Genomic DNA, 19,935 nt, shown 5'->3' with positions numbered 1-19,935 from the left:
TCTTGACTGCAGTTATGCCTGGGAATTTGGTCCCTCACAGACTCTTGGTTCGATCCTGCGGTTATTAGTCTATTGGAGATCCCCCACATCAATGCTTGCCTCAAACCCAAACCCATGTTGCTGTCTCCAACCTGGTCTCACCTGTGTCTCTGTCTCAAACAGGAGTTAGAAACCAGGAGTTACCTGTGTAGCAGGTTTTCTGACCCAACCGGTGTAGCACAAGGGTTTGCCATGTGCCTATTAAGATCCCTAAAGATCTCTCCACCTCCTACCCCTTCCAGAACTCCACAGTCATGCCTCCACTTGATTAGTGTAGCAGCCCCACCCCCACCCCAATCCAGGATCACTTCCCATTAACCTTTCTGGGGTAACCAGACAGCTGCTTCCTAGGATCTTTCATTGCTCCCACCACCTTTAAAATAGGTCCCCTCACCATTGGCCTGCCTAAACCCCACTTGTCTCTTGGGACTCAGTTCAATGATTCTGCTGCTCAGAAGCCTTCCCTATGACCTTCTGGATACCCAGAATGGCCTGCAGCCCTTTCTCAGTGTTTTCCTGATCTCTGCACCTCTTCACCTGAGTCCCGTCTGGACTAGGAACTCTTGAGAGCAAGGGTTGTACTGAATTCTTCCAGCACAACCTGACCTCCTAATGAGTGTCCAGCATATGTTTGTTGAATGAATAACTAACTTGGTCCAGCAACTGGAGGATTGGAAAGAGCTGGACTAAGAGACATCCCCCCCCCCCCAGCTCTGAAGATTGACTCCAGGGCTTCCTGCATTCTAAGCAAGTGTGCTATCGCTGAGCTATCCCCCAATATTGAAGCAACAGTTTTGAGAGCCTTGAGGACCCACAGTCATGAGTAGAGCCATGGAAAGACTCAAGCAAATCTACTGAAATAAGGCTAAGAGGACTTTTAGCTAAAATCCTTGTCCCCAGCAACAACAACAACAAATGTTACATGAAAACCTTGGAAAACAGTTCTGGGCTGATATGGTGGCTCTGCTCCACAAAACCTTTGAGTTGTGGCTCCCTCCACCCCCTGCACCAGGAAGCCCTGGAATTAGCCTTTGTCCTCGTGGTTCTGAATTAGAGGCCAGAGCTCCAGTTATCACGAGTGTATTCCAGGATTTGGAATAGAGAGAAATAACGAAGGGTCAATGTTAATTAACTCTTTCTTTTAAGCATTTGTTTATGTGGATGAGTATTTTACCTGTATGTATGTATGCATGTATGTATGTATATATATGTGTGTGTATATGCATGTGTGTGCATCTATGTCTGCTTATGGATAGTTGTGAGCCACTGTGTAGGTGCTGGGAACTGAACCTGGATCCTCTGTAAGAGCAGCGTGCACTCTTAACCACTGAGCCATCTCTCTAGCCCCACACTAGCTCTTTTAAAGAAAGTGTCACAGAACATTCACCATACATCCCACCAACTCGAATGTTATCACATAACCAGGCCCAGTCTTGAGAGCTAGAACATGAAAAGGTGCTGGCCAGTGGTGGTACATCCCTTTAATCCTAGCACTCAGGAGGCAGAGGTAGGTGGATCTCCAAGTTCAAGGCCAGCCTGGTCTATAAAGTGAGTTCCAGGACATTGAGAGCTTCATAGAAAAAAATCCTGTCTCAAAAAAAAACAAAACAAAAAAGGAAAGAAAGAAAAAAAAGCCACCACCACCACCAACAACAAAAGACCATGCATGGAAAGGCAACCTCCATTATAAGCAACCAAATGTCCAACCAAGGAGCAAGGGTTATAGCACCAAGAAGACGTGTGTGTGTGTGTGTGTGTGTGTGTGTGTGTGTGTGTGTGTGTGTGTGTGTGATTTCCAGAAACAATGGGCAATAGTGTGTCCCAGGCACTGCCTTGGGCACTTCACATGTCCCTTTTCCTCACCCTTAGCAGAGGTTGCCAGTACCCTGACACACAGAGCAGCCTTAGAGAGAAGCCACTTACCAAGGACACAGGGTGAGCTGTGTGAGAGCTGCAAGCGGCCTTCTTCCCCTACACTTCATGCTTGCCAGGAAATCGGGACAGGCTATACTGGCTACCGCTATAAGGAATCTTTGAACAACTGTTAAATGCTGGGAGCCAAACGAGATGGCGGCCCAAGTGTACCTGTGGCTTTTGCATCAAGGAGTCTGCTGGTGACCTTGGCAAGGGCATCTGGAAGTGGTGGGGGTGGGGATGCCAGCTACTGAGAAGGGCAAACTGGTCTTTCTGGAAGGGTGGCAATAAAGAGGGAGTAGGCTGGCTTGCAGGACATGAGCCAGAGAAGGAGGCAAGAGAGGAAAACATGCAGGAGGTAAGAGAGAGGAGGCCGCCTTGACCCGAGGAACCAGGCTAGTTGGATAATTTTTTCTTCCACACAGGGGGAAAAGAACAGTAGGCATGGGCCTTGGGCACTGGAAACAAGGAGAGTAGATGGTTCTTGGCTGGGGAAGGTGGCAGAAGGCCAAGGTCTGAGAGAACAACTGGTCCGTGCTGTCCACTCTGCTAGCCACTACATGTCAAATAGCTATGTACAGCTATTTTAGTGAACAAAAGACAATCGGAACTGGGTATAGTGCTGAATATCATTATCTTAGCATTTGAGAGGCTGAGGCAAGAGGATCCTGTGTTTAAACCATGCCATGTAACAAGGCATTGTTTAAAAAAAAAACTAAACTAAAAACTGAAATGACTCTAGGCTACCCTTGGCAAGTGGCCACCACATTGGACAGTACAGATCCATCACTATGAGTAGTTTGTGCTGGACAGACTGGTCTAGACAGAGTGGGGGTGGAGGTACTCAGAACCCCTGGTTGGATGTGAGCCCAGGCTAGAGGGTGTGCCTATGTGGCCGTCTCCACTCTCCAGCCATAAGCCTCATGTCTGGGGAAGTGTCCCCAGATCCCTGGGACAAGCCCCTCCCTCAACCATGTCTCCCAAAGCTGCTTCTGCTGTACTCAACTGCCCCACAGCCAGAAGAGCGTGCTCCTCGGTATTGGGAAGAGCGCTGGTGCCCTGTGCTGTGCAGAGACAGGGCTCAGGGACTGCTATAGACTCACTGGCCCAGCTTGCCCCAGGCATCCCTCACCAGCCTTCCCACAGGGACCTTAGCTGCTCAGCACAGCTGTGCATCTCACAGGCAAGCACACTGGACTTCAGACGGACTTGAAAGGAAAGCAAAAAAAACAGCTATTTGTCCTCATTCTTTTTATTGTGGCCCACCCCTTGCCTCCTCAGCCCTCATGTTCCGGCCAAGCTGGACAGGCTATGGAAACTGGGACTGGGCCACAGGCAAGGAGCCAGGATTCACCAGGGTTACATCTCCACCTGAGGTAGCTGAGTCAGGTTCAGGGGCTAGAAGGGCTGGTCTGGTGTGACTCCCTTGGGATGACACTGTATGGAGACTGTGTGTCCCTGCCTTGCAGTGTGGGTGTGTTCAGATGGCTGTGCTTGCAGTGCCCAAGCTGTTCCCTCCCACAGTGGGGGCGGAGGGTGGTATGTGTAGAGGTGTGTGTGCACATGGGGGTTCGTGAATCTCTTTGTGGCACAAGAACACACGACACACTTGCTGTCCACACAAATGCTGTGGGTGTTTGAGACCCTGCTCAGTGCCTACACCTGCCAGTTGGTGCTGACCCAAGGCTGACTGGGAGCTTAAGAATCAGAAAGCTCTGGGAGAGCAATTCTTAAGCCTCAGCTACAAAATGGCCTGCGTTTCTGGTTTAGGGGGTGGGGGTGTGTATCAGGCACCTGCACTGTTGATGAGCCTCCCCAGGAATTCTTTCGGAACTTCTTACAATGACAGCATCCATTGTTATCCAGTGTGGCAGCCACGGGCCAAAAGTGTCCCTGTAACTAGTTCAACCCAGCCATCTTTTTATTATATTTTAATTAAAGTTCAAACTGACACATCTGGCTAGTGGCTACCATGTGGAAGAGCCCAAATCTAGGCAGGTAAGGCTGTGGGAAAGACAATGACAGCCTGAGCCTTAAGCACAAAGCTAGAGTATAGATGTGTGAGGGGCCCAGCCATATGAACCCAAATTGGTGAAAACTGGAGGAGGCATCCCTCAGGAAGGGACATGTGGAACTGAAACCAGAGCTCTGAAATCCAAAGTCTTGCCTGTCTTCATGCTGAACCAGAGGGCCACTGGTGTCTGCCTTGCAGGAAAGCCTCTGGGAATGCCCTCTGCCCTGGCTCAAAGCCATCAGCCCTTGCCGGAAGCCACACACTGCGTCAAGTCCGGATCTCAAGACTAAGGTCAGGAGGTCCTCATGTTCTCCTGCAGGCCCAGAGTGGAGCTGGTGGCCACGGGGTCATGTTCACCCTGTGTACGCAATGTGGAAATGCAAGTCAGGTCCCAGAAGCACTGCCCTGCTGCACCAAGCCCTGCAGTACAGCGCCTGCCAACACTTGTACAAGCTGGAGGTCTTTGGAGGGACCTGCTCAAGACGCTGAAGTTCACTCACCTCTCCCGGCCCCATGTCCTCGGCATATTTGAACTTCTTCTGCTTGTAGTAGTGCCTCTTAGGCAGGATGTGGAGCAATAAGAGATCACAAAGCACTGTGGCCTGAGGACATGGAGGGGCAGAGATAAGAACGGGAATCTGGGGCAGATACAGACCTCCCATGTCCTACAGTGGTCCCTACTGCCTGCGGTCCTGCCTGGATCCTGCCACTCTAGACCCTAGTTTCCTGAAGACAGGATAAGGTGCTACAAGCCCCTCCTGGGACCCAGTCAGCCCATCTGACCTCTCTCCTGCCTTAACTCCAAGCCTCAGTTTCCCCAGGTACATCCTGGGGAAAGCAGCTGCTGTTCATTCATGAAAGGTAGCTGTGGTCACATTTTGAGATTCTGCTTCTGAGCGTAGAAGAGGAGCAGCTGAACTCCAGACAGCAAACATGTGTCCCCGGTACTTACCACTCCAAAGATGCCAATCCCAGAACCGATAGTAGTCATAGTAGGGATGATGTCAAACTTCCCAGCCTGGGGGGGTAGGGTCCAGGGGAGAACCAGATCAACAGAAGGGGCCCAGATAGAAAGGGTCAAGCCCTCCTCCCACAACTCCACACTATTCCCACTGCCAGTGGTCCAAGGCTGCGGCTTTCCTGAGAGCCAGCTTCAGGTCAGTAAACCTGAGCTTTCGACACTAACCCTGTTCCCCTAGACCCAAGGAGATGGTAGGAGAGCCATGGCAGTGGCTCAATACCTGGCCAGGGTCATCACCCACGTCTGTCCATGGTCATTAAAAGCAGATCTCTGATCACACCCATCCCATTTTGTCATTTATCCATAACAATAGACGTCCAAAGCAGGAAGGTCCCTTGGCAGCTGCCCCCTCACATGCGATACTTACCTTGCCATCCACAAGGATATCAAAGTGAATCCCAAACACCTTGAAGAGGTGACGACGGTTTGTCCCATTCTGCACGAAATGCCTGGCAAATCTGGGGGTGGGTGGGGGGTGGGGACAGACAGGTAGCAGGAGACAAAAACACACTGGGTGCCAGAGCGTTAGGAAAGGACCTTCCAGTACTGCTCAAGAAGAATGCCTCCGTCCATGAGAGTGGTATTCAACCCTTTCTTGACTCCCACCAAAGGGAACTCCAAGGGGTAGAGACCCAGGCCTGGGGACTCAAACATTTAAGGCTTTGTTTCCTGCTAGCTTCCTGTTTGACAACTCACACAGAATGGTGGCCATCTAGGGTCCTCTGGTCCCCTCTGGGAACATTTGTCGACCCATGTCATTCCAGAAATAGGCAGGGGCCAGTGAGGTACCTGAAGTTGAAGCCTGGAGACAGGTTCTTCTCCCCATACAGTCCGTGGAACTGGTAGATGGGTTTGCAGTGCCGAACGTGCCAGTCCAGATCACACTTCCAGTCAATGGTGATACCAACCACCCCACCCTGCCGGGACACAGGAACATAAGCTCTGGGCTTCAGGATTCTAAAACTCCTATCCAGGCTGGCAAGATGGCTTCATGAGTTTAAAAGAGGACAAAACAAAACGACAACAACAAAACTAGCAACAAGGAAAACTGTCTTATAAACGGACCCTACTCTCCTTGAAACATTGTTTTACATTGTTATTTTGCGTGTGGATACATACACTCTGTGTACATCTGTGACTGTGGAGTTCAGAGGACATTTGCAAGGGTGAGCTTCCACCATCTACCACGTGGGACCAGGTATTAAAGTCAAATTGTTAGGTTTTCAACCAAGTACCACCCATTTAGCCACTTTGTTCCCATCTGCACAATCTCAGAGAGGATATTCTGTATTTGAGAAGGGACACTGAGGTCTGCCGCCTCTCTGCTCTCACCTCCTCCCATCACTGAGCGATCTTTCTAGAATACACCGAGTGTTTCCCATCACAGGGCCTTTGTAACCCCTCTTCTTTCAGAAATCTTGTTCTTTTTCATTATTTGGCTGTTTTTATTGATGGCTTCCCTGACTGTCACCACCTCAGCTTACTCTTTCCTAAACAAAACCCATGTTTGCTTTTAGGCCATTTATCCCCTTTGGGTTTCAGTTGCTCAGTTGGTTGACTGGCTTTTGTTATTTTTCATTTTATTTGTATATGTATCTGGGTGAACGTCTGCCCCGTGTGTGGGGGCTCTCGGAGTCCAGAAGATGTCATTGGGTTCCCTGAAGCTGAAGTTATAGGTAGGTTGTGAACCACCTGATATGGGTGCAGGTCCTCTGGAAGGACAGCATGTGTTTTTAACTGCTGAGCCATCTCTCCATTCCTTAGTTTTTTGAGACTGGGTATTACTGTGTAGCCTAGGCTGGCCTTGAACTCGTGATCCCCTGCTCCTGCCTCCCGTGTGCTAGAATTGCAGGTGTGTGCTGGAACACCTGGCTTGTCATACGTGTATTCTGTGTGATTATTATCGACTTCTGTCCCCTAAGACTGTCAGGTCCAAGGGGAACAGAGCCATCTGGCACTCATCACTGTTTCTTAGTTCCTGGATCAAATCACAGTGCTGTGGGAGACAAAGCAGGCAGCCTTTGAACTAGAAGGGCCCTGTGAAGTCTGAGCAGAAAACACTTCAGAGAGTGAAGGGAGGCAAGGAACAGGACAGGTGGGTGGCTCGGGCCAAGAGCAGAGAGGTGATTAGAGAAGTGGGCAGGGAGCTGAGCCACTCAGCAGGGAGATGGGAACAGAGATCCAGACCTCTCAGTGGGTGAGGGCAGGTGTGGGCTCTAGAACCAGGCAGGCTGTAAAGCGTGACAGCCCTATAGGGTCAGGCAAACTGATGCTTGAACATCCACAGTTAACCACTGTCTGGCTGCTTCCACCTCCATGTGGTTCTTGAAAGCAAACCTCTGCAGACCTCTGCCATACACAAGTGTCTTAAGTGAGGCATGTTGGTGATCTCACAGAAAAAAAGACTGGTTACCATTTCCACATAGGCAGCTGCAGAAGCAGGGGCAAGAAGGATCCAGCGAGAGCAGGGTATAGAATTGTCCCAGTAAAGCAGAGCTGAGTGCTAACCAACGGGTGCGTGCTCACTTCATCCTCACAGCACCCCCATTGGAAGGAATGGTGCTATTAGTGTCTTCAGTGACAATTCTCAGACATGCTGAACTTAAGAGACCCATCTGAGGGCACACTGGATGGAAGTCAGAGTGGGATTTGAACCCAGGCTGCATCTTTGAGAGTCTTACAAAGGGAATCCAGGGGACATGTGAGTTCCATCCCCACCATGGAGAAAAAAAAACACACAAAATATTCCAGTGATTTTAGGCTGTAGTACAGCTCAGTGTTGGGGTACACCACTGAGCACTGTGAGGCCCATCCTCAGCAGAAAAAAAAATTAAAAATAAACCGGGTGTGGTGACACTGTACTCTTCATTGAGTACGCAGATGCGAGAGGATTAGGAGTTTGAGGCTAACCCAGGCTACACAGGGAGACCCTGACCCAAAACAAAATGAAGAAGAAGGAAGAGGAGGAGGAAGAGGAGGAGGAAGAAGAGGAGGAGGAGGAAGAGAGAGAGAGAGAGAGAGAGAGAGAGAGAGAGAGAGAGAGAGAGAGAGATGGAGAGAGGGAAGAGGAAAGAAGGAAAAAGGAAAAAAAGGAAGGAACCATCGAACATGGAAGTGATGTCTGCCCACATGCCCACATCTCTTCATTCTTAGCACCTCCTTCTCTATGGCAGGTTCAGACCAGGAGGACCTGCAAAGGACCCTTGGGAGATCTGGATCTAGGGGACAGTTTCATGCACACACTTGGCCTGTGTCAGGGGGAGGCAGAATGGGGCTGTCAGCCTGTGTCGTGACACCCAGCTGTCCCCTCCTTGCTGGCGCCCACCCTCCCATCCCATCCATACCTTCTCAGCAAGGCTGCGGAAGTCCTGGCCTGACTCTCGCACCACATAGCCAAGGTTGAAGACTGGGCACAGGGGGTGTTGAATCTTGTGATAGAGGCACTTCTTCATGTAGGTGCCGTTCACCTCCTCTACCAGGTTGCGCCTGTGTGGAGGGCATGGGTAGCAGCCATGTGCCAGCTGGGAGGGTCCTCACTTCACTCAGCACTAGGAACCCCCAAGAACTCTACAGAGTATCCTTCTCCCAGAAAAGTCTGCTCTCCAGGAGGCAGGGCTAACACTGCTGCCTCCAGAACGCAAGCAGCCGGGGTGGAGAGAGAGTGTGTGAGAGCGACTGCAGCTGTGTCAAGCCACCTGCATCTCTGCCCTCCTTTCCCACGAACCTGTTGACCTTGAAGCGTGGAAAGCTGATGCTGTTTTTGATGAAGAGGGTGAAGTTCTCAGCCTCACGAAGAAGAGCAGGGCTGGGGGAGACAGCATTCACTCAGTGCCCTTCCCCAAGACTGTTCGTATGCCCCGAAGAGCTTGGCAGGGAGCACAGGGTTTTTCCTGCAGAGCGCACTGATGTGTGGTGGGGTTGGAGTGGCCATGCTGCAGATGGCACAGGGCCTTACAGGCTCCTAGACCAGGGAGACTCTTGGGCCTGGGCCATGTGGTTAGGGTGAGAGGTGGGATCAGAAATAGAAGAAACCCATTCTTGCCAGATCTGGATGTCTGTGGGCCTGAACCCTGTCTCTAGCTCCCTTGAAGGAGAAGACATCGGTTACCTTGGGATCTTGTCATCCACCTCTACAGGACACCAACCAAAGATCTCACATGTCTTCACAGTGCCATTGAAGGGCACACAGTTGCCTGTGCGAATACCTGTAGGGAGACAGGAGCCCCTGGGTTCCCACCCCATTCTGGGCTTCCACCTCATGGTAGATGAAAGCCAGGATGAGAATGGGCAGAGTCTCTCAGTGGAGAACAGCTTGGTGGGGAATGGGGTGCAGAGAGAGGCAGACACAGACAAGGTGGCTGTGGAGGTGGCAGGAAGGGGCTGGTCTTACCTTGGGCTTTCCTTTCTGCTTTTCCTGGAGTGCAGCCACTGTCATCCTGGCATATGCCACCTTCTGGGTTCTGGGGGATGGGAGAGCTGCTGGCCCCAGACCCTGTGGTTGGTCCTAAGGAGGACCCTTTCCTATCCCCCCCAGGGCCACAGTGTAGACATGGGGCAAAATCTTCTATTCCATAGGAGGCCTCTGCTCTCAGCCTCCTTCTTTCACATTTATCTATGTCTCTGCCTAGCTGACAAGTGCCAGTGTCCACTGGCAGGGGAGTGGCAGTTGGGATGGCGAGGCCCAGTGCCCAACAATGGCACTATCAGTGTCTGGGGGTTATTTTGTATGACTCTCTGTCAAACATTACATCATTAACATAATCAGAAAGCTCATTCCACATTACCACCAAGGTCCAAGGAGATTCCATTATGTTACCTCCCCTGTGGGTCCAGGAGAAGGGTGGGGTCCTCACCTCTGCACAATGGCCTTGAGTCTGCTGAGGGGTCACGATGAAGTTGGTCATAACTACAAAGGAGCTGTCCCCCTGGATGTGAAGGGCAGAGAGGTGAGGATGAGAATTGGTAGCTCCATGGTACCACGGTGGAGTCTCACAGTAAGGGAGACTGAGGCCCAGAGAGCATGGAGCTGGACTGGTCCTTCACAGAGCCTGCCAAGGCTTATGGGAGGAAGGATAGTGCAGCTTACGTGTGCTGGGAAGACATAGTCAGCCACGTCCCAGACCTGGGGTCCCAGGCCCTGGAGCTGGGTCACAGCCAAGCCCTTGAGCTTCACGGACACACTGCTGATGAGGTCACTTGAGGTCTGGTATCCTTTTTCATAGACAAACACCCACCTGCCGAGCCAGGGGAAACAGGGGAGTTAGGGTTCTGTGTACTGTTAGACAGGACATCCAAGGATGCAGGTGGCTGGGAAGGCCTCTGTCTTTTCTGGCATCCTCTTGTCCACCTTGGAAACATTTCTGAGTCTCTTTGGTTCCCAAGTAGTTTCCCAGACTGCAGCCAAGACAGCCTTGCCTGCTGCCCCCTGCTGGCCGGTGCCTAATTTACCACTACTCCACCTCAGCCAAGGAGGAGACCAACCCATGCAGCTACTGACTGTCTCTCCTAGTCCTTCTCCAAGAGCTATTTTCCAGGGCCCCTGGCCAGCTCTTGACCCCAATCCTCCTTCCCAACACTCTGTTTCTTTCCACAAGACTTCCATCAAAGTATGAGGACTGCCCAGGCGACTGGCTTTGCCTCCTAGGGCTGCTCCCCGGTGCTGTGACGTGTGGAGTAGATTCTTCATCTTCCTCATCTGTACATCGGGAATGACACTAGTACTAGTCTGTCAAGTGAGTTAATGCAAAGAAGTTGCTTAGGATGCTAGCTGGCGCTAGCAAAGTCCGAGCTATCATTCTATGTAGACAGGGAGGATGAGAACTCCTCTCTCTGTGTAGCCAGGACATGGGGCTAGAGACTGTAACCCCACCTTGCAGCATCCAGCCCCCTCTCCCAAATTGTTATGTGAGTGGTTCACATTTACTCAAGAAGGCTCAGTGGGACAGACCTCACCCTCAGGAATGGGCACATGGCCAAGGTTTGCTGATCAATGTCCCACCCTTGTGGCAGAAATAGTGAGTCTAACTGTCATCAGAGGAGTGTCAGTAGCAAAGCCAGATTTCTTTTTTCTTGAGATTTCTTAGGAAAAATCTACCAGGATTTACTTCCTCTGTGTGGATGCTAAGCAGGGCACACACCTGGGAGACCAACACTACTGGCAGTCATTTTGCCATCTCCAAGCACCAACCTGAGGATAGAAGCAGAAGATGAAGAGGACCAGACTCCTGACCATATTGCTGGAGCCCTTGAGGGGTGGGGGGACCCAGTTGCTGGGCTTTACTAGAACATGAGCTAAGGAAGTTTATTCCACTGTTAGCTTAGGTTTCGTTTCCAATGCTTACACTGGAAATTTTGTATCGCACTTCTGTCTGAGGAGAGCCTCTTCCTTTAGAAGAGACTGTAGATTTAGGGTGTGTTGCCCACCGGAGTATGTACCCACGGTCCTCTGCAGGGAGAAGATGGTAGGAGTGTATGCTCTCTTCCTGCCGTTCTTTCCCTTACTTAGACAAAGAGCTCGGAGTCATCTACTCTGGGGATGGGGACTCTCTAAGCCTTACTCCCAGAGTCACTGTCTTTTCCCTGTCCGGGGCTCCAGGGAAGCAGCTGGACCACTGTCCTACTTTAATCATCGACTAGAAGCCTGCGCTGGAACCTATCCCTCTTCCAAGTCTAAGCGTGGTCACTGCTGCCCCCTGCAGGTTCCAAATAGCAACAGGTGAAGCCAAACAAAGGTCTAGGTTCTTCTGAGGCTGCCTGCCAGGCTGCCCTGCTGGGAGACAACAGAAAGGTTCCTCACTCCCATGGTCCCTTTCTCCAGTCAGGCCTCTGCTCTGCACCCCAGCTTAAAGGGGCTGCTGCACATTCTAAGCCTAGAGAAGCCACTGGTCTCCACTTCACATCTCTATCCTCAGAACCCCAGTTTCTCCCTTCGCCCAATAACAACACATTACACAGCAGACGGAGAATCTGAAGTCTGAGCATTCCCCACTCCAGAAAGTCAGAGGTCAAACAGGAGCAGACCCAGGCTGGAGGCCTCCCACCCAGGGTGGCTCAGCACCGGTGTGGGCGTGTCTTTCAGGAGCTGCTTCTGCTCTAGCTATGATTGGGACCATTACACAGTTTCTGAGCTGTGTCTGCCTGCTGTTCTGGGGGGTCAAAAGGAAATGTCAAGTCTGGCATTTGTGACCTCGGTTCTGATAATAATAACTTTGGCACGACAGCACTAGGTCTGTCATTCCAAAGCTATGTCTTTTTAAAAGATTTTATTTTTAACTGTGTGTGTGTGTGTGTGTGTGTGTGTGTGTGTGTGTACATAACTATAGATAACCATGAAGACTAAAACAAGGCATTGAACCCTGTGAAGCCAGAATTACCGGTGAGTGTGACTGCCCATGTGAAATAAGTCCTGGGAACTGAACTCGGGTCCTCTGTGCAAGCAGTACACACTCTTTTTTTTTTTTTTTGGTCTTTTTTTCGGAGCTGGGGACCGAACCCAGGGCCTTGTGCTTCCTAGGCAAGCGCTCTACCACTGAGCTAAATCCCCAGCCCCAGAAGGAAAATGGAGACTTCAACTAGTGGCCCGAACGGGGATCGAACCCGCGACCTTGGCGTTATTAGCACCACGCTCTAACCAACTGAGCTAACCGGCCAACTCAGTACACACTCTTAACTGCTGGACCAGCTCTTCCAAAGCCATCCCTTGGCCTGGCCTTATGGTTGCCACTCCGGAAAGGTCATCAAAGAGGTCTGAGGTCAGAGACACTACCATCTTCACCCTCAACTTCCAGGAATTACCCTTGCCGGTCTCTGCAGCTCTCCTGGGGGCTCCCTTCTCAAAGAAGACGCATAGTGAAGTGGCCCATGTATTAGACATGCCAGATGTATGGCTTCAAACTCGAGGTTAAACCTCTCTGAGCTCCCAGCCTTCACAGTAAAATAGAGGATGCCCTGCCTGGAAGGTAATGTCCACTCGCCAAATCTCTAACAAGGTTGTATACACAGGCCTGGCCCACAAAGACGAAAACATCTTGGTAATTGCCTGGAGAGGGCTCTATGAGTTCTCTGCAAGTAAATTAATAAAGTACCTGGCGTGTCACAGACACATGGAAATGAAACTCTCTCGTCATAGCCTTCCCTCCCTGGGGTCTCCATTCTCAGCCCAGGGTGAGCTCTGATGAGCTGCTTCATGTACACTTGCCTCAAGATCTACCCACCATGCCTGTGCTCCGCCCCTACGACTCGGCCCCATGCATCTAGTTATCACTCAACAAACAGAGATGTACTAAGCCCGTCTTCTGGGCCAGGCACTGTTCTTGACACTAAAACCACAGAAGTGAGCAAAATCCACGAGCCTGCCCTCAAGAAGTCCGCATAGATGCTTACAGCTCTGGGTGCGTTGTGTGTCATCAGTTTGATTGCGTCTGGAGTCACCTAGCAGACTCCCTCAGGACCTGCCCACTGAGGAGTAACGGAAAGGGCAGGTTAACTCAGAGTGAGCAGTCCCTTCCCACAGGCCCAGGGACAAAGAAGTCGGAGAAGAAGCAGTGTGGTCTGTCTGTCTTCACTTCCTCCTGGAGTGTGTACCATTGCTGTGGCTGACATCCTCCGCTGACACCACACCCTACCTTCCTTGGTCTTCCAATGTGAGCTGAGAACCAGTGACTCTCCAGGAATTTTCCAGGCCTCCCATGCCATATCGGGATCCCTGAGGTATAGCTTCACGGACTGATCAGCTACGAAGCTGTCAGCCTCAGCACATGCAGAGAGCCGAGGTTAAACTACCTGTCCCGTATCTATTGTGTGAGTCCATGTAGCCACTCCCCTTCTGTGCTACACATGCGTTCTGTCAGTGCTGTTCCTGTAGAGGACCTTTCCTACCACGTATCTGGGTACTGAGGAATGGGGCCATTGCTTAGATAAGACTGACCGTGTATACCCTAGGCCTTTGAAACCGGTCTGTGGCAGAGTTTGGAGCTGTGGGCTAGAGAAGCCCTTGGATGCTGTAAGCGTAATAAGCCTTTATGGTGGGAATTGAGGACGCTAAGAGAAATGCAGCCAGTAGGGACCAAGATCATGAGGTCTCACGGGGTATAGAAGCTCTTTTGGGAACTGGGCCACCGGGTCATTCCTGTTCGTATATGGCACAGAACTTGACATCCTTATGTCTCTGTCCTGAGAACGTGGATGAGGCTGAATCCCAAAGCAGTAAGCTAATTTGGGTGTGTGTGTGTGGGCGGGGAGAAGTTGTAGGTGGGGAGAAGCTGTCTTTGTTGTTTGGACCATTTGAAACAAAGTCTCAAACATCCCTTCTTAGGCTCAGACTCGCTGTGTAGCTGAGGACTACCTTGAACTCCTGCGTCCACCTGCTGAGTACTGGGACTGCAGGGACACACCCCACCCACGTCTGTGTGAACTGGGGACAGAATCCAGGGCTTCATCCAAGCTGTGCAAACACTATCTCAACTGAGCTACATCCCCAGAGAGGAAGGTTTAACTTAGCTGGGAATGCCCACCCTGAGTGTGGGCAGCACCACTTGTGAGCTGACTACGAAAGAGAAAGCAAGCCAGCATTCTCACTGCTTCCTGAGGAGACCGGCCATCCCAGTTCCTGCCACTGCAGCCAGAGCTACCGCCACCATGCCTTCACCATCATGATTGACTGTATCCTCCAACCATAAACCAAAATAGACCCCTTCCACCTTAGTTAATTACTTAGGTAATTAATATACTTGGGGCCCTACATCCACTGTCCACACCAGACATCTCATAGGCATCTCTGACGTAACAGACTGTTTGGAAAATCTGAAATATGGGATTTCACTTGACCTTACACCACTACTACCTGTATACCTTAGAGGAAAAAAATCCACCAAAGTACTGGTCCACAAAGACGCAGGGTAGCAGTGCTTTTAGGAGCCAAAAAGTGGGACCAGCCTAAAATGTCCAACCACAGGTCGTCTAATAAACAAGACGCAATGGAGTATTATTTGGCCATAAAAAGCACTGGGGCACTGGTACATGTCACAAGCAACACAAGAGGAAGAATCCAGATACAAAAAGGCACATGGCTTCTATTTATAGGAAATGCCCAGAATAGGCAAGCAGCGAGGAGAAGGGGGAGTGATTTTTTTGAGTGACAGAAATGTAATGATACAACCTTGTGAATTATAAGGACAACATGCCTGTGAGGCTTTTTGATTTGAGACAGTATTATCGTGTACTCCAAACTGGCTTGGAACTCACCGTGTAGCCCAGGCTAACCTTGAATTTATGATACCGAGTGCTGGGATTATAGGTAAATACCAACATGCCTGATTAGAATTATGGTGTGTGTGCATGCGTGTGTGTGTGTGTGTGTGTGTGTGTGTGTGTGTGTGTGTGTGTGTGTTGCATCCATGAGTTTGTGTGTGTGTTTATAAAAACTAAGGAATAGCTCGGTGGTCAGGGAGTGCAATTAACATGCTCAAGACCCTGGGTTTAATTCTGAACATCAAATAAATGAAAGACAAGTTAATTAAAAGAGGGGGCTGGAGAGTTGGCTCAGCAGTTAAGAGCACTGACTTCTCTTCCAGAAGACCCAGGTTCAATTCCTAGCACCCACACAACAGCTCACAACTGTCTGTAACTCCAAGATCTGACACAAACTTACACACAGGCAAAACACTGATTCACACAAAATTAAAAAATTACTTTCCAGGTCTGGAGCGATGGCTCAGAGGTTAAGAGCACTGACTGCTCTTCCAAAGGTCCTGAGTTCAATTCCCAGCAACCACATGGTAGCTCACAACCATCTGTAATGGAGTCTGATGCCCACTTCTGGTGTGTCTGAAGACAGCTACAGTGTACTTATATATAATAAATAAATCTTTAAAAAATAATTACTTTTTTTAAAAAGTTAATTAAGGGTTGGGGATTTAGCTCAGTGGTAGAGAACTTGCCTAGCAAGCGCAAGGCCCTGGGTTCGGTCCCCAGCTCCGAAAAAAAGAAAAAAAATGCCTATTAAAAGTTAATTAAAAGAGAAGGTATAATGGTATTTGAAGTCAGTCTCATGCAAGTTCCAGTCACTGAACAAAACATTCAGCTAGAGTCAGACATGCTAGCACACATCTTTACTCCTAGCACTTGGGGGGCAGAGGCAAGTGGATATCTGTGAGTATGAACCCAGAACACAGTGAGTTCCAGAAGAGCCAGGGGAACCCCCAACTTCCCTTCAGCACCCACAGGACCAGACATCCAGGCAAACACACAGATACCTAGCAAAGAAGAGGATCCTTATAGCAAGCCCTTTTCCCTTCACAAGGAAGAGCATGGTCCTCTCCAACCGCTGTCCCATGTAACAGTGGGGGAACTGAGGCTGGCAATGCCCAGGCTCAGAAGTCAATGTAGCATCAGGCAGTGGCCAGATGAGGGCGACAGAGGCAGTAGGTGCCATAGCTAGAGCTAGCAAGTGCCCCAGTGGGCAGGGAAGCCTGGGTTTGGGGACCTGAAGACCTTGCCTTTGGCTCTGCTGTGCGAACTGGGCATTTTAGTGAGACTAGTCGCCTCCCTCACCTCCAATACCCCCACCCTCACACCAACAAGAACTACCTCCATTTGAAACTGATAGACCATCTCAGGGCAGAAGACAGGAAAGAGGGATGGAGTGAGGTTCCTGTCGCAGGAGGTAGGGATCAGGACTAAGGTGCAGAAGGGACTCAGCTTGCAGCAGAGCTGGGATGGGTAGACTGTCCCTTCTGTCCTGACACTGTGACAGCCAGGAACTGCTCATAGCCACAGCTCTGAAAACACAGTAAAGAGCCCCTGGGGCCTGAGTCGGGATAACCATTTTGGTCTCCCCAAGTGAGAAACAGGCTAAGCTTGAGTAGTGACTTCCCCTTCTTGGAGGAACTAGGAAAAAACTAATGGCGGACATTTACACTCCTCATGTGCTCAACATGTGGTTATTGGCGCCCATCAGGAAGTTTCCTAGAAGCCTTGTGGGGGGTGGGAAGGGAGGAGGCAGAGCAAAGGCCCGGGGCTCCTCTCGGCCTTAGTTTTCCTCCTAAGCTTGACTACATTGATTTGTGACCGAGAGGGAGACAGAGCCCGAGGTGCATCCAAAGGATCCTAGCCTTGGCTGCCTCTGACCAGCTCTGAATCTTAGGGACCCAGTGAAGAGAAGAAAGTCTGTTCTAGGGGCTAGGCCCTCCCAAAAGGTTAGTACCACATGAGTAGCTCTTTGGGCCCTTAGTTCCGGTTCCCCTACATGGGAATGTGCAGCACCCTCAGAACCACACAGCAGTCAGGCTGGACTGCTGGGTGCTCCCAGGCTCCCATTAGGACCCAACCCTTTTAGTGACTCCAGGGTCTCCAGGGGCTCTTTTTATCACAACTGTGAGTAAACATGATGTCCCTGACATGTGGCGATGCCTCAGGTACCCAACTACCTCAGACCCAGGGCAGACAGAGCCACAGCCATATGTTTGCACATCCAGCACAGGTACATAAAGCCAATGGTACATGGCTAAACATTCAGGACATGGGCAGTCACTTAGCACCACGCTAGGCCACACAACACATAGCAACATGCAAGATCCAGGACAACCTAGCCTTTGCATCATTCCCAGGCTAGCCAGATGGCTGAGGGAGACCTGTGCTGCTCTGACCCTGTGCCGGGGAGGAGACGCCACACTTAGGAATGGAGACTTCTTCTGTGCCTCCGTCAAGATGCTAAGTGTTCAGAATCCAGTTGCCTTTTAGTTCCCAGGGGCCTGGATATCCCAGGTTGTCCTTTGTTCAGACTGGAGAGATGGGAACAGAGCCTGTCTTCTGGCGAGTAAAATGGGGTGTCGCTTTGTCTCGGCTGCATGTGGGAAGGTGGAGGTGAAAAGGGCTCTAGCAGGGAGTACCACTCACTCACTAGAAAGGACCAGTTGCCGTGTCACTTCCTCAGGACCCACAACGGTGTTGCCTCTTGGTCATCATGCACCCAGAGAAGTATGTCCTATCCTGTGATGATGTCTCCATCTTGACAGTGGGCTGACAGGGCCTATTTCTTCTTAATAGCATGGAGGCTCACCAGAACTTGGCAGTGCATAGAGAGATGAGGGGTTCCTCAGTACCCCAGAGCTCTCAGGATTGGCACATGTAGAGGACAGGCGCCCAAAGGTGGTGGGAGGGGGACTTAGACTCACCCAATGACGTAGACCAGAACCACCAACTGGATCAGACGGAAAATGACTCCCACCTTCTTGTTTCGTACCAGCACCATCCGGGGAGTGTCATATTCAAAGAAGAAGGCTGACAGCTCATCTTGCAGCCGCCGAGCCATGGTGGGCCAGAAGGGGCTCAGAGATGAACACCCCACACGGCCTCTATGGTCAAGGGCAGGCCACCATCTGCATCTACAATAGCAGTGGAGTGACTGGGGCTTCCCGGCCCCTTAAGGACAGAGCAGGCTAGGTGGGACCAGAGTTGGAGGTTCGATGGTGGGGTCTGGGTTGGGAGGAAAAACCCTGGGTGATCAGAACAGCTTTTGGCTGCTGGCAGGCAGTGGAGTACCGGCCCGTGGTGCCGGTGAAATAAATTCCCAAAGATAGACAGAGGCGGAGCCAGTGAGGCCACCCAGGCCCAGCCCCACTACCCCTTTAGGCTCCGCCTGGGCCCTGCTGGGCCTCCGGAAACAGGAGCTGCTCTCAGGAAACCACCATGGCCACCAGCCACAGGGCCAGAGATAAAGCTACTGGCTACCCCCATTCCAGGAACCTGACAGGACAGAACTGGAGGGTCCGGGCAGGACTTGAGATGAAATCCGTCAGAGTGTTACATCCATCTCTACACCCACAGTCTCAGAGTAGACAGCTCAGTCCTGGGGACCTGTAGGGAGACAGGCAGAAGTGGATGTCAAGTCCTGTAGCCCAGAGCTGCCCTTGGATGCTCCCCATTCATCAGTCCCGTCAAATCCAAGCCTGGCCAATGCCCATTAACTTCAGCCTTAGGCTGGCATCTCTATGTGCAGCCTTGCTCTCCCACTGTCTGTCCTCCTGACACCACTCCCATCCCATTCTTGACACCAGAATGGACAGGGAGGTAGACATCTAGATGAGACTAGGGTCACCTATGCCTAGGGAGTTCTAAGACCCAGCCGGGAAAACCTAATATTAGGCAGTTTTGTCACTTGTTAAGGGCTTGGGGACATTGTCTGGCCTCTCTAAGTCTGCTTCTTGTAAAATGGGGCAACATAACACTTTTCCTACAGAGGGAAGAAGCGCTTGGGGGAGGGTCCCAGCAACCCCAGGGACAGAAAACTAGAATAGAATACTAATTCAATAGAAAACTGTTGAATTAGAAGTTTAGGTCCAGTAGAATTAGAAGTTAGGTCCCTTGTCTTCCTCAATATTAACCCAGACCCTGAGAATAGGGGTCCCAAGAACCAGATCAGGTTGGCTCACACTGTATACCTAAGGACAGAGGGGAACAATCTCACTCTGATCTACTGGAAAAACCGACCCGAAGGACGGGTCTCCTGGTAGCCTTCACTGCCCTGCACCCTAGGCCAAGCTGACACACACTGAATGCCGATAAGAAATCTTCTTCCTCATGAGCTACTAGCAGGGAGCAAGTGGCCCTGTGCAGGGTACCGAGGCTTGTGCAAACTGTCCCCTCCCAGCACCCAAGACCAGTACCAATCTCTTGGATAGAACACACACACACACACACACACACACACACACACACACACACACACACACACACACGACATTCCAGTAGGAACTCTCTCAACTGTCTGACGCCACTGTCCAGGGTGGTGGGAACCACATCCTTCGCTTTTTTCCTAAGGAGCCAGAGTTTCAGCAGGCTCCTTGACCTTGCCTTGACCCCAAACAAAAGGGCATGCCCCTCTCCCAACTGACTTCGTGTCCAGCTGTTGGAGCAGGAGGCCCAGAGATGAACCGTTTGTGATAGGAGT

The 19,935-nt window shown here is 50.9% G+C and overlaps 1 protein-coding gene, 1 long non-coding RNA gene and 1 other non-coding gene across 6 annotated transcripts; 1 reads left to right on the top strand and 2 right to left on the bottom strand.

Moving 5' to 3' along the window:
* The first annotated feature begins 2,242 nt into the window (after window positions 1–2,242).
* LOC148002953 (uncharacterized) lies at window positions 2,243–15,856 on the top strand. The gene is made up of 3 exons (XR_015631791.1): window positions 2,243–2,311; window positions 14,302–14,703; window positions 15,685–15,856. It is a non-coding gene; the product is annotated as an uncharacterized LOC148002953 (long non-coding RNA).
* P2rx1 (purinergic receptor P2X 1) lies at window positions 3,190–18,525 on the bottom strand. Of its 4 annotated transcripts, none has more exons than XM_087569950.1 (12): window positions 17,887–18,525; window positions 10,075–10,222; window positions 9,842–9,913; window positions 9,379–9,448; window positions 9,097–9,193; window positions 8,713–8,793; window positions 8,333–8,474; window positions 5,778–5,905; window positions 5,356–5,446; window positions 4,920–4,985; window positions 4,468–4,569; window positions 3,190–4,325 (listed from the first exon to the last, which is right to left on the bottom strand). In XM_087569950.1, exons 3-12 carry the CDS (start codon window positions 9,890–9,892, stop codon window positions 4,260–4,262), a joined length of 894 nt encoding a protein of 297 aa, XP_087426076.1. In that variant the 5' UTR covers window positions 9,893–9,913; window positions 10,075–10,222; window positions 17,887–18,525; the 3' UTR covers window positions 3,190–4,259.
* On the bottom strand, window positions 12,564–12,637 carry Trnai-aau (transfer RNA isoleucine (anticodon AAU)). Its single transcript has one exon. It is a non-coding gene; the product is annotated as a tRNA-Ile (tRNA).
* Window positions 18,526–19,935: the final 1,410 nt, after the last annotated feature.

The sequence above is a fragment of the Rattus norvegicus genome, chromosome 10, assembly GCF_021556685.1.
Source record: "Rattus norvegicus strain SHRSP/BbbUtx chromosome 10, alternate assembly SHRSP_T2T, whole genome shotgun sequence".
NCBI lineage: Eukaryota > Metazoa > Chordata > Mammalia > Rodentia > Muridae > Rattus > Rattus norvegicus.
The sequence above is the reverse complement of the archived record's forward strand: the minus strand, read 5'-3'. Positions and strand labels throughout refer to the sequence as shown.